At 43.2% G+C, this 14,539-nt stretch overlaps 1 protein-coding gene across 8 annotated transcripts in view; it reads left to right on the top strand.

The window, feature by feature from the left end:
• Nucleotides 1-14,539, top strand: part of ARNT (aryl hydrocarbon receptor nuclear translocator) — a 44,592-nt gene that overhangs the window by 14,018 nt on the left and 16,035 nt on the right. For 4 of the 8 annotated variants that reach the window (XM_038382651.2, XM_043502331.1, XM_043502327.1 and 1 more), the window contains exons 4-12: nt 1,752-1,796; nt 5,609-5,653; nt 7,856-8,069; nt 8,228-8,441; nt 9,134-9,233; nt 9,839-9,904; nt 11,010-11,095; nt 11,671-11,747; nt 12,459-12,593. In XM_038382651.2, coding sequence (XP_038238579.1) covers nt 1,752-1,796; nt 5,609-5,653; nt 7,856-8,069; nt 8,228-8,441; nt 9,134-9,233; nt 9,839-9,904; nt 11,010-11,095; nt 11,671-11,747; nt 12,459-12,593 — 982 coding nt within the window. The remainder of the gene's footprint in view (nt 1-1,751; nt 1,797-5,608; nt 5,654-7,855; nt 8,070-8,227; nt 8,442-9,133; nt 9,234-9,838; nt 9,905-11,009; nt 11,096-11,670; nt 11,748-12,458; nt 12,594-14,539) is intronic. The other 4 variants (XM_038382652.2, XM_043502332.1, XM_043502329.1 and 1 more) reach the window with 1 other exon arrangement.

Below are 14,539 nucleotides of genomic sequence, written 5' to 3'. Positions count from 1 at the left end.
TCCTTTGGGAATACAGGTCCAGCCTAATAGCATGTTTCTCCTATAGCAAGGTCAAACCCTTTTGCTAATGAGCAGAGTTTCCATTACTACCCTAGCAATTTGCCATTCCGTTTATTGTACGGATGCTCTAAGTTAGCTTACAGCAGCCCCCTACTGCTGAGAACTCCCAGTGGCTGCAAATGTCTCTGTTTATCATAATCCATATGGAAGATTGGGAAACCATGAAGATCTCATGTAATTAATCTGTAGTCCAGTTACATGGATTAGTTTTTTGGTTTAGACAACTCTAATGCAATTCTAGGATGTATTAGGCAAGGTATTTCCAGTAGATATGGGGAAGTGTTATTGCCAGCATACAAAGCACTGGTGAGACCTCTTCTGGAACACTGTGCTATTCTGGTCTCCCATGTTTAAGGAACATGAATTAGAACTGGAACCTGTAACCCTTCTCTGCATGATCAGAGGAATGGAGAACTACCTGATGAGCGGAGACTTAAGGAACTTTTTTTGTTTAGCCTAACAAAATGAAGGGTGGGGGAAGATATGATTGCTCTCTATAAATACATCTGAGGGGTAAACACAAGGGAGGGAGAGGAGTTATTTAAGTTAAGGGCCAATGTTGGCACAAGAAGAAATGGATATAAACTGGCCATCGATAACTTTAGGCTTGACATTAGATCAAGGTTTCTAACCCTTAGAGGAGTGAAGTTCTGGAGCTGTCTTCCAAGAAGAGATATGGGGTAAAAAACCCTAACTTGTTTTAAAACTGAGGGGTGCCTACAATGGCATATGGCCCATCCATGACTGCTGTTAGCAAGTATCTCCAACGGCCAGAGATGGGACACTAGAAGGCGAGGGCTCTGAGTTACTACAGAGAATTCTTTCCCAAATGTACATCTGGTGGGTCTTGCCCACATGGTCAGGGTCTAATTGACTGCCATATTTGGGGTTGGGAAGGAATTTCCCCCCGAGATTAGATTGGTAGAGACCTGGTTTTTTTTTTTTTCTTCCATCTTCCTTTGCTGCATGGGTCACAGGTCACTTGTTGGTTTGGGTAGAAGGTGGATTCTCTGTAATTTTAAGTCTTTAAATCAAGATCCGAGGTCTTCATTAACTCAGCTAGAGGTTATGGGTCTACCACAGGTGTGGGTGGGTGAGTTTCTATGGCTTGCAATGTGCAGGAGATCAGACTAGATGACTGTGCCGTTTCCTTTTGGCCTTAGAGTCTGAGTCTAATGAAGCTCAAAATCCATATGTCAATTTTTCAGTTTTTTCCAGACTGCGTGGCATTTTGCTATGCAGTTTAATGCCATTTAGGCTTTGGAATGGCTAACAAGCATGACAATGGTTCCAGCTTCTTTATTTTTGTAGTGTATGTAGGATTTATCTACTGAATTCTAAGTCATTGACCTGATGAGGCTATGGGAGAAATTGCATCTTCAGAGCATAATTTAAGCCATTTTATTTACGACTTTCAGACAGTGAGAGGTGGCTGATCTTGGTATGAACTCACTCTTATGCATCACATGGAAGAAATGTAACTAATAGGCTTGTTAATCTCTAAGCACTTGGCAATGGGAAACAAAGCTATGACTTCACTATATCAGGTTGTAACTTGTATTCTACGTAACTGGAGTATTTTTTTTCAGTGTCTGGCTCTCCCACACAATTTAATCAACTTGTTACTTTATTGTTGAAAAGGAATGACATGTAAGTATTTTAAAACATTTTTTCCTTTCCCCTCCTCCTAGATGTGATGATGATCAGATCCCAAATGATAAAGAGAGATTTGCCAGGTAAGAATTCACAGTACTGTGGTTGATAAAACCCACAAAGTCATACTAATATCTAGGGCACCTCACCTACCTGTTAGTGCATGTAGGTGCACCCGTCTCTTTTGTGTGGTTTTTCTGAGGAAAGCCTACATCTTGAACCAGGGAAGCTAGAAATCCTGCAAAATTGCTTTAGAGCAGTTTGATTGTAAAGATATCAAACTAATTCAGTCTCTTTCTTTTTTTGCGAATCTTCTTGTTCAGCTGTTGATTAGGAGCACCCAAATCTTGTAGAATCATAGAATATCAGGGTTGGAAGGGACCTCAGGAGATCATCTAGTCCAACCCTGTGCTCAAAGCAGGACCAATCCCCAATTTTTGCCCCAGATCCCTAAATGGCCCCCTCAAGGATTGAACTTGCAACCCTGGGTTTAGCAGGCCAATGCTCAAACCCCTGAGCTATCCTTCCCCCCTAAAAATTGTATTTATATAAATACAAGCGTGCAGCATGCTTGTAACAAACTGTATTTGTACAGTGTTTCCTTTTCTGCCTGTAGTAGGCCACACCCAGGAGGCATACTTATATATTTTGTAAAGGAATTCTGCCAAAGTGGGGTGGATAAATGGGTTGGGTTTTTTTTAGAGACCAGATAGTACAATAACATTATTAGAGAACTCTTTGACCTTGAAGTTTGAGGGAAGTGTCTGGTAGCGTTGGTGCCGTAGCACTCTTTCCTCAACTACGGCTGAAGTCAATGGGAGCTGAGGGCGTTGAACGTCTTGCAGGAAGCTCTCTGTACCATCTAGAATTGGGCGCTGGCTCTGTTATATTTCTCCAGTTGCCTTGGGCGCATTGATGAGGCACCGCAGGCCTAGAATGAAGCTAATTTAAGCTGATTTGAAAAGTTTAATTTAAATGGTTTTTTTAATGTGACTTTGTAATGTTGCTAAACGTTTGAGTTTTATGTATGTTCTGAATGCTGTCTCCAGTCCACGTCTTCATTGTGAGAGTCCATTTTGTCTTCTGATTTTGCTAAACTCTTAGCCAAAATAAGCAACTCTAGAGCATTAGCATCAGTGCATGCAATGACTTGTATTAAGCAGCTAAATCATTCAGCTAGAGGTGGACCTGAACCAATGAATGCCCTAGATCTAAACGCTCCTGAACTTGGAGTTAAAATACAAACTTCAGGGCATGGGGCTCGTCTCTGGGTACAAATTATGGCCATTACTCAGTGTCAGAACTGCTTGTATTCCTCAGGAGAGAAAGCAAAGGATGTTGTTTGTGTTTATAAAGAACTTCCGTTCACTAAAATCGCTGTGGGCGAAGGGCCTTGCAGTGTGGTGGGTCGTGGATCTTGAGATTCAGGGGTGCAGAGGAGGTAGGAATGGTACTGAACCTTCCATAGGAAGCCCTTCTCAGGCAGAAGGACTGTGTGTATGCCAGTGTTGGGCCTCTGAAAGGGAAAAAGATTAAAAATGATGTGTGTGGGGGTGAGGCTTTGGCAGAACTCCAGCTGCCCCTCACCCCTATTCAACTTCCTTGGGTAAGCGACAGTGTTCCGGCACTGGAGTTCTATTGTTGCAGCAGCTCTGCATTTCCAGGTTTCTTTCCCAACTCCTTAATTCTGTGCATTTACACTGGAGCGTCTTAATAACAAAAGTCTCAGCACAGAGGGAACTGCTCAAAACCAGCCTCTTCATTTCTGTTATGGGCAGATTAAGATAATGCTATGGGCTCAACCTCACTGGGCTTTTGTACTTTGAGTTAATTGCCAGTTCCCTTCAGTCAATGTTAACCAACCTGCACTGGCTAACCTGTGTTAAAAAGACCTCTTTCCCTAATGTAAACCTGGCCTTGGTGGCTTTCGAAGAATCTAAATATAATTTAAAAAAAGGCAGAGTCTTTAAGCATTATTGATGCATAATGTAGCACAGGTTCTCTTGGTATCGTGTTGTGATATCCTAGGATTGCTCTACAGGGTCAGAACGTTAGCGCTCGAGTTGTATATACTATTTCAGTCCCTGACCCTTTCCAGGAGTTGAGTTAATTCTATAATACTCCAAGCCAGTGGTGCAGTGTTGCACATGGGGTTGTCTGGAAATGCATCTTGACCCTCTGCATGTGATCAACTTACGCCCTGAAGTATGAGATCAGGGTCTCCTTATCTTGGCATACCTAGCTACAAATGTTAGCAGTGATGGACCTTATAATTAACCAGGTTAAACCAAACGGCTACCGTCTTTAACCTCCACTCTTGTGGTTAAAAAATTAAACAAATAAAACAATGGAGGCATTGAGGTTTAAAAGCGGCTAATGTGCAGGACCACTGTATCCAACATTATTCTGCATATCTTCAGCATTTAGTGTCTGTTCATTATTGATGTGTAAATAAATACATTCTCTTTTGTACATGTTGACTATAAGGCAGCCAGCAAGATAGCAAGTTACTTCAAGTGTGGAATAGGAGTTCTGCAAGTACCTAGGTGTTACATTGATAAAGAGTAATCACACAGCAGCAATCTGTGTAGAATTGGAAACTCTTTCACTGCTGGTGGAATGAAGAATGCAGTAAAGATTGGGGCTGGATAAAATATATATTTAGTCCCCCGGTATCACAATCAAATGTGTGGTATAAAGTCTTTTGTATCCGTGGAATTAAACTGCACCTATTTTGCCCATTAATCCATCTCTACTAGGACCTCTGAGCAGCTTTCATATGGGCCACCATTTACCAGCAGAGTCTCTTCCCTACCCCTTTTTCCTCAAAATTATGTATTGAGTGAACCAGGGCTTGAAAGTCAAACATCAGCTATTCAGTACAGGACGAATAACAGTTTTAAGGTCCAGTATGTTACAGTTGGCGAGTGCTAGAAACTTAGATGCTCCACTCCATGAATCCTAGCTATATTTTGAAGAGCATGCTTTTTTTTATGCCTGGCAAGCAGTGGGAGATGAAACATAACATTGTAGCTCCCTGACTTAGAGAACATTTAGTATCTGAAAACTTACAAATGTAGCTTTTGAATCATTACCTAAAGTGGTACCTAAAGCAACATGGTCTGAAGGACAGAGAGGGTTGGAAAAAATACCAGCAAACTTTTCAAAGTGTTCCCCCCTCCAACCCCCCCGACCTACTTTTCTCTAATAGTGCTATACGAGCATACATGTTGTTGTGATTATTAGGTTTCTGTAGGCCCCTTGTTTAGATGATTTGCATAGTACCTTTGTGGTTTCACTGCTCATGCATAATGTGGTCGTCCCAAATGTGCCATCTCATCGCACGGTGTCTGTGTATCTAACAGTGTTATAAAGGGCACTTGTGTCTTGGTCTCTGACTCTCTTGGCATTTGTGGGTGTCCTCGTATGCAAAGTCTGAGTGTCTTTTGTCTAGCTCACCAGTATGTTAACACTACGAATCAACAGGCTGGGTGTATTGATTAAAAATACCTTCTTTCTCATTACTTAGGGAGGTAAGTGTATTTTAATGTGACTGAGAGTCAGGACTTCTGAGGGCTCTTCCCAGCTCTGCAGGTCTTTCTGTGACCTTGGGCAAAATTATTTCTGTGCCTCAGTTTACCCATCTGTAAAAATAAGTCTAACACTTGCCTACCTTATAGGCTTGCTTGATGTTTTCAGAGTGATTTGAGACACTTGGATAGAAGGTGCTCGATGAGTGTATAAAACAATCCATTTAATGACCTCCTTGTTTTGTGATCTATCTTATTACAGAACAGATGTATCTGTAGGTTGGGTTTCCTAATACATCTTCCCATTTTTTCATTTCTTTAAACTTTTTTCCATTTTTAGCTTAGTTCACTAATTTTATTTTTAGGTCTGATGATGAGCAGAGTTCAGCGGATAAGGAAAGACTTGCCAGGTAGGTAGGAGAATGGAGTTTTCAAGCATGGCAAAGCAGAGTACTTCCTCTCCTTGATGTTTCTGCAGGCATCCCCACTTTGTTTTTTCCTTATCTGCTGCAATAAAGGACTTGAAACTGGACAGACTTCTGGAAATCTGTGCGAAAGTGAAACTTCAAGTGGTATTCTCCTTGTGAGAACATCTTGCAGGAGTACCCTCAAAAGAATTTGTTTGCATCCAAACCCAGGCAGCATGAAGACTGCAGGGCAGAACGTGGCTGGGCCAGTGCTTTCACAGATTACTATAGCTCTGCTAACTTCAGCCTTGGCAAGTAAAACCTCTCCTGCTGGACTGAGAGATAATAGGTGCAGGAATACTCAGTTTGTAAGCTCCTGCCATGTTGTGATGGTGCCTTTTACCACTGTATAAATAGATATCATAATTGCATTGGCCAGACTTTTTCTAAACGCAGTACCATGCCAGATACTGGTTTGGTATGTGGCAAAACAGAATGGGCACTGTGCTGTAAAAGAGTTAAGATGTTGTTTTTTAAAAAAAATCTATGTTCTTGAGCAATCACTTCTCTTAAGTAATACACAGAATCATTACATGGGTTTGCATGTTTAGAGTCTGTCAAGGTTCTGGTTGGCTTATTACATGCTGTCTAAGAAGCAGACACACCTTCTGGAAGTGCAGCATTTCATAGTTGAAATATTTCTGACCAGATAAGAAAGATGTTCAGTGGCTTAAAGGAGGACCCCTAAGTGTGTCTATGGTGAAAGAGAGACTCTAACTGCTTGTGTAGACAGTAGAATGCAGTACTTCCAGGAGTCCTTGTTCTTCTTTAATTAAGCAGTGACCCCACAATCTCTTGTTACGGCTGTCTTGCAAAATCCTTCTTGTTGGGAAAAGGATTTTGCAATGGGGCAAGTAAAATATCATTGGTTGATTTTTTTTTTTTTCTTTTTTCTTTTTCTTTCTTTCCCCATTATCCTGACAGAAAGGTTAGGTGAGTAACACATGTCTGGGCAGGTCAATTTGCATTGCAGCTGAATTAAAGGTGAATGGGATATTCAAAGCACTGTGCCGAATGCTATTCCCCTTTCAGCAAAAGGCAAGTCCCTATTAAACAGCTGCATAAGCCTACAGTGACGCTCCATTTTAAAATTTTTTTTCCCTTTTTCGTCTATTGTATTTAGTTCATTTTTACTGTTTCTTCCACTTGCTGTCATCCATCCAGTTTCATCTCCCATCGTGTGTTTCCTTGCATCTGATCCACTCTCTTTGCACCGCTAACCAATCTTTCCTATAGGAAACCTGGCATTATGTTCTGGTTTGAAAAATCCACCTTTGTAAACCAACTAAATTACACTTGGTCCATAAATGCAACATGATGTGAACACATGCTAGCCTCTACCCTGGCGGGGCCAATAGGGAATGTCCCCCAGGAGCAGATGGATTCCTGAGAGAGGCATGTTAAATCCACTAGTGGGATCAAATCAAGGAGCGTTAGTTCTAAAGCATCTATAGGAATCTGTACCCCCGCACTGGCGGTAATGTGGTGGGACACGAGGTACAGGTATGTGTGTCACAGGTAAGGACAGTGGGCCGCTTGTAGAGTTCACTTTGTTTTATGCTAGAGATGAAATTGCCTCACAAAGAAATTAGCAAGCCATAGTGCCTAATGGTCATATATCTGAAACTCCAGCAGTGGACAGAAATTACATTTACAACCACTCTACGGCCTCTTTATGTGTCCAACATGGTGTAAAAGGTGCCTTAGTGTAACTGAGAATCAGGCCTGTAGAGTTTACTTATTTCAAAGGAGCATCACCATAGTAAATGTGTGGAAACCTATATTACCATTGTAGGTTAGTGGTTTTCTGCAGAGCTGTGCTCTTGAACAGCTATAGAGAGCTTCCCGTGTTGAAGTAGCTTAGCCCTAACTTACTGTCCTTCGCAAGACTTGTTGAATAAATATAATTTAGAGCAAGGTGCTCTTGTGTTTGGCAAAGATGTCCTGGCTCTAGCTTCTCTCCCTTGCACTTGTTTTTCCCGTGTTCTTTCATGCATGCCCAGCATGGGAGGCTTTTGCAGCCCTTTTAACTTCTGAAGACCCTGGCGCATCTTTCAGTTTTGCGCTCCGGCCTGGCGGGAACCCAGGAAGGGCTGAGAGCTGAGCCGTTTGGCTCTTGTAACCTCTCCCCATCTGCTTTCCCAGGGAGAATCACAGCGAGATAGAGCGCAGACGTAGGAACAAGATGACTGCTTACATCACGGAGCTGTCAGACATGGTACCCACCTGCAGTGCCCTGGCTCGCAAGCCTGACAAGCTGACTATCTTGCGTATGGCTGTGTCTCACATGAAGTCCTTGCGGGGCACTGGCAACACCTCCACCGATGGCACCTACAAACCCTCCTTTCTCACTGATCAGGTCTCTGCTTTTTTTGCTTCTAAGGAAAGCTTGAAAGAGCTCAATGTGTAGCTCAGTCAGAGGGCGATTAATGTTGGGGAAACCTAAGAGCTTAAAGGTAGCTGGTGGGTGATGACTGTCTCGCCACTGGGTTAAGAATGTGTCTGTTCTGTATGCAGGAACTCAAACACTTGATTCTAGAAGCAGCCGATGGCTTTCTGTTCATAGTGTCTTGTGAGACCGGAAGGGTGGTATATGTCTCGGACTCGGTGACTCCCGTCCTAAACCAGCCGCAGTCCGAATGGTTCAGCAGCACCGTGTATGACCAGGTTCATCCTGACGATGTGGACAAACTGAGGGAGCAGCTCTCCACTTCGGAGAACGCTCTGACAGGTAAAGCAGTCTGCTGTGGAAACTCTGCCGTGCTGATGATTCCCAGAATTTGTAGAGCGCCCATTGGCCTGGCGTGTGGGTGATCCTGTGAGGCTACAACTGGGTCGTTAACATTCCTGATAAGAGGAACAGACCATCCTGGGCCTCTAACAAAGATCCTGAGGATGCATCAGAAGATGTATATAGGCTGAATTTACATAGTTCTCCTTGTTCATGGCGCCAAATCTGTTACCAGGAGGGGCACGCTACTACTCCCCTGTTAAAGCATTGAATCCCTCATTCCAACGTCAAATATGCATGGACATGTGACAGACACTACCTTTCTATCTGAAAAGTGGATGGAATGCCAAGGAACTCTTGAACAACGTGCCTTGATCTGCTCAAGCCGTTGGAGTGATGAGGCCTTTTCTTTTACCCCTCTAGCATCAGGGCTGACCATAATGCTGTCAGCTTCTGGAGCAGAGGGTCAGCTTCTGTAGGAGGATGCAGATCGAGAACCAGTCTTTGGTTTGTGTCATGTGGGAATTATCCACTGCTGTGTCCTATTTTAAAGCTGGTTGAGTAATAGCTGCTGCTTAGGAAATTACGTGGTGCCTGGTGCGCTGTCTGGTGTATCCTGGTGATACCGAGTGACGATCCCAGAAGTTGTCCTGCAAAACAGCGTCACTTTGCTTGTCTTTTTTCCCCCACAGGTCGAATCCTTGATCTAAAGACTGGGACAGTTAAGAAGGAAGGCCAGCAATCCATGAGAATGTGCATGGGCTCAAGGAGATCTTTCATATGTCGAATGAGGTAATACGGGGAATCCAATAGGAGAGCTGGTTGCATGAGCCCTGGCTAAACCTGCGAACTGGCTGCTTAACAAATATCGGAGCAGTTAAGCTCTTCTGTGGCTCTTTCAGCCTTCTCAGGTTCGATGAGATGGAAGGTGGCTCTATAAAACCAGATTTCTGAATGGGGTTCAACTCTTAAACAGACTTACTTTTCCCACCCTGTGTTAAGGGGATTGTACAGCTCTCCAAGATATAACCAGAGGCAGCTCAGGAACTCCTGGCTCTGTTCAAGCTCTGCCATTGACTTGCTCTGACCTTGAGCAGGTCACCTAGCCCTCTGCTTCAGTAAAGTAGGGCTAGTTACCCACAAGGTGTGGTAGCGATGTCTGTTTCTCCTGCTGACGTAGCACTGGCTACACCGAAAATTCAGCCGGTGTCATGGTATTGCTCAGGGGTATGGATTTTTCACACTTCCGAGTGACATCGTTATACTGATATAAGTTTGTAGTGTAGACCAATTCATGTTTATAAAGCATTGTGGAATCTTGAATAAAAGGGCAAAGTGTCTTATTTACAGTCTTTATCGTTGGGGTTTAAACTTTTTTCCCCTCTTGACTGGTCCAGGTGTGGCAACAGCTCAGTGGATCCAGTCTCCGTGAATAGGCTCAGCTTCATGAGGAACCGATGCAGGTAAACTACAGTGATCACATTTAAAGATATGTACGAGTCTCGCACCACACTGAGTAACTAACAAAGTAAAAAAAAAACAACCAAAAAACAAAACCTTAGAGCGGTGTGGGATGCGTGATACATAACGCATATGTGAGATGGTATAGCACGGCCTATTTGAGTGCTTAAGTATGTATGCTGTCAACAGAGAGAGACCTTAGCAATGCCACTTTCCACAAGACACTGTTAATGTGCAGATTCAAGCTTCAAACTGTAATTCTATGCAGTGTATAGATTAAAGCTCCAGCGGTAGAGCACAGGTTGAGATTCTGTTCCCTTAGGCTTTAATATATTTTATATTCTGAAGACCATACTTTTAAAGGACATTAAGGCAGGCTCAGATGTCTTCAGTCCCTGGAAATTACAGTACATGTAATAGCTCATTGAGCACGCATCTGACCTTAAGAACACAAGAACGACCATACTGGGTCAGACCAGTGGTCTGTCTAGTATAGAGTCCTGTCTTCTGACAGTGTCTGGAGCCAGATGCTCTAGAGAGAATGAATAGGACAGGGCAGATCTTCAGTGATCTATCCCCTGGCATCCAGTCCCAGCTTCTGGCAGTCAGAGTCTTAGGCTTGGTCTGCACTACAGAGTTAGGTCGACCTAAACTGCCTTATTTACCTAACTTTGTGTCTATACTATGACGTCACTCCTGCTGATGTAAGTCACCCACTACCCCTATCTAATACCTCCACCTCCATAAGAGGCAGAGCACTTAGGGTGATGTAGTTAGGGCAGTGCAGTGTCTGTGTAGACACTGCATTATGTATATCACCTTTTGGCAGTAAGCCCCATGTGTGGCTCACAGCTCGGAACCCCTCGCTCCCCTATGCCCTGGGGCTGACAGCTTGAGCTGTTTGGGACACCCAGCGCATGGGGTTGTGTCCCTGACCATCTTGGCTAACAGCCATCGATGGATCTAAATTAGGTGTCATTGGGCATGTAGGCTCAGGGACTGCACTCCCTCCCTGTAGACCCTTCATTTCAGTTATTTAAAGAATCCAAAATAAGTTGAGCCTCTTAAACATATAAAGAATAATCTTAATTGTTTTGTCTTCTCTAGGAGTGGCTTGGGTGCAGTGAAAGATGGGGAGCCCCATTACGTGGTGGTGCACTGCACAGGGTATATAAAAGCCTGGCCCCCAGCGGGTAAGGAATTACGCCAGCTCCTTGAAATATTCAAGTTACCAAATCTGCTCTTAAGCCAGTGTGTGTTACTAGCATGTTCTTGTGTCCCTTCTGTGCATGCACCTCACTTTCAGACTGCCCATGTCTCTAAGCAGGGATGTTTGGAGACGCATTTCAAAATCCATAGAGAACTAAAAAGGGTGCCAAACTCTGCTGAACCAGTTCCTATAGGTCTGAGGGTTTATAGAAGGATGGGACATTCCTGGTGGTCGGAGAGCGGGTCTCACTTACAGAACACAGTCCACTAGAGAATCTGGGGCTGAAACTAGACTCCTTTCCTTTGACTTTATGACTTTCCTATATGACTTTCATATAACACTTCGAGTAACACTTTGAAAACTGGACAGGCATTGAACATATTTTTAACCTGTCAAACCCTTTTGACTAGGAGAAAGTGATTGGCAACAACATAACAGTAAGACGTGAAATATTGAAATCAGAGCTTCTTCTCTTGCTTCTTCCTCTGTGGAATTAGGGGCTTCTGGTTTGCTTATCATGCTGTAATTTCTTAAACATTCTCTCGTCTTTTGTCTCAGGTGTCTCATTGCCAGACGATGACCCAGATGCTGGTCAGGGGAGCAAATTTTGCCTTGTGGCCATTGGCAGACTACAGGTGAGTAGAAACTTTGTCATTCAGTGGGAATGTGGTGATGCTGAGAATTAAACCACTTTCCTACTTTCTCTCCAAAGTCCTTGACCAGTATATTCTCTCCACATGGCCTGTCTGTGTTCCTTTCCTCCCAACCATGTCATTTGCGGGTCTAGATAAAGAAAACACAAAAAATCTCTGGAGAATAAAACTGTCCACAGCTCTGGTTTGCAAAGCCTACTGAAACTTAACTGTAGATTTCCCACAAGCCCAGCACAGCACTCTGAAACCTGCCAGGTGCATTCTGGGGACTGACATGCCAACAAGTGCACTAAATGCCCTATCTGGCTTCACAATTCCTACTCTCTATCTCATGCTCGCATCTCAACTCATGGGGGTGTTGTGAGCATCCCTGCCCTTTGGAAATGTGCAAATGGCTGTATAAATGTTGATAAATATTTAATTAGCCTTTGAATTGGGTATGGATTTACCTGGGCTCAGATGCAGCTTTATTCCACCTTTCTGACCTACCTTATTAAATAGGAATGTCTCTATCTGCCACCTGTACCTCTCTAAACAGCGATGCCTGCTTCATGGTTCAGTGGGAGAAATTCTGTTCAACCAGGCTAAGCACCTATTGTATATGTTGGCTAGGAGGGCACACTTGCACTTCTGAGTGGCTTTCTATAAACCTGAAACCGAATCTAATGGTGCAAAATCTGTCTTGCTTTTCAGGTCACTAGCTCACCCAACTGCACAGACCTGAACAGCATTTGTCAGCCAACTGAGTTCATCTCCCGACACAACACCAAAGGCATTTTCACTTTTGTAGATCACCGCTGCGTGGGTACAGTTGGCTACCAACCACAGGTGAGAAACGGTAAACGCTTCCCAATGTAGAGTGCTGCAATTCAAACCGGCTTTCCCTCCTCCTTGCTCCACATGTCATGGCTTTGGTTGTCTGATAGAACTGAGCTAAAACAAATTAGTGCTTAGGTATTGACCCAGCCATCAATTTCAACTCCACTAGTTCCTTAGAAAACAGATGAAAAGTGACAAATCTGAGGAACTGTCCCAGACTGAGGTGGCAACAGAGGAAGTTTTGAAACACATCAATACATTAAACAATAATAAGTCACCAGGACCAGATGGTATTCATCCAAGCATTCTAAAGGAGCTAAAATATGAAATTGCAGAACTACTAACTGTGGTATGTCACCTATCACTTCAATTTCAGTACCAAATGACTGGAGGATAGCTAATGTGACACCAATTTTTAAAAAAGGCTCCAGGGGTGATCCTGCCAATACAGGCTGGTAAGACTAATTTCAATACCAGGCAAATTGGTTGAAACTATAGTAAAGAACAGAATTATCAGACACCTAGATAAACACGATTTGTTGGGGAAGAGTCAACACAGCTCTTGTAAAGGGAAATCATGCCTCACCAGTCTACTGGAATTTCTTTGAGGGTGTCAACAAAGACGTGGACAAGGGTGATCCAGTGGGTATAATGTACTTGGACTTTCAGAAAGTCTTTTGACAAGGTCCCTTACTAAAGGCTCGTAAGCAAAGTAAGCAGTCATGGGATAAGAGGGAAGGTCCTCTCATGGATCAGTAACAGGTTAAAAGACAGGAAACAATGGTTAGGAATAAATGGTCAGTTTTCAGATTGGAGAGAGGAAAATAGCGGTGTCCCCCAGGAATCTGTACTGCGATCAGTGGTGTTCAACATGTTCATAAATGATCTGGAAAAAGGGGTAAACAGGGAGGTGGCAAAGTTTGCAGATGATACAAATTTACTCAAGATAGTTAAGTCCAAAGCAGACTGCGAAGAGTTACAAAGGATCTTACAAAACTGGGTGACTGGGCAACAGAATAGTAGATAAAATTCAATGTTGATAAATGCAAAATAATGCATATTGGAAAACACAATCCCAACTGTACATACAAAATGGAGTCTAAATTAGCTGTTACCACTCGAGATCTTGGAGTCTTTGTGGATAGTTCTCTGAAAACATCCGCTTTGTGTGCAGCGGCAGTTAAAAAAAGCGAACAATGTCGGGAACCATTAGGAGAGGGATAGATAAGACAGTAAATATCATAATGCCACTCAATAAATCCCTGGTGTCATAAATATAAAGGGAAGGGTAACCACCTTTCTGTATACAGTGCTATAAAATCCCTCCTGGCCAGAGGCAACATCCTGTTACCTGTAAAGGGTTAAGAAGCTCAGCTAACCTGGCTCGCACCTGAACCAAAGGACCAATAAGGGGACAAGATATTTGCAAATCTTGAGGGGGGGAAAGGTTTTTGTTTGTGCTCTTTATGTGGTGCTCTCTCTTGGGACTGAGAGAGGCCAGACAGAAATCCATCTTCTCCAACCCATCCTAATCCAAGTCTCCAATATTGCAACCAGTATAGGCAAGCCAGGCAAAGCGGATTAGTTTCTTTTGTTTTATGTGAATTTCCCCTGCTTTAAGAGGGAGGTTTATTCCTATTTTCTGTAACTTAAGGTTTTGCCCGGAGGGGGATCCTCTGTTTTGAATCTGAATACCCTGGAAAGTATTTTCCATCCTGACTTTACAGAGATGATTTTTACCTTTCTTTTTTTAATAAAACCCTTCTTTTAAGAACCTGACTGATTTTTTCCATTGTTCCAAGATCCAGGGGTTTGGGTCTTTGATGATTTTGTAACCAATTGGTTAGGATATTATACTCAAGCCTCCCCGGGAAAGGGGGTATGTAGGGCTTGGGGGGATATTTTGGGGGCAAGATGTCTCCAAGTGCTCTCTTTCTCTGTTCTTTGTTTAACAC

This window comes from Dermochelys coriacea, chromosome 24, assembly GCF_009764565.3.
Source record: "Dermochelys coriacea isolate rDerCor1 chromosome 24, rDerCor1.pri.v4, whole genome shotgun sequence".
In the NCBI taxonomy this organism is placed as follows: Eukaryota; Metazoa; Chordata; order Testudines; family Dermochelyidae; genus Dermochelys; species Dermochelys coriacea.
The sequence above is the reverse complement of the archived record's forward strand: the minus strand, read 5'-3'. Positions and strand labels throughout refer to the sequence as shown.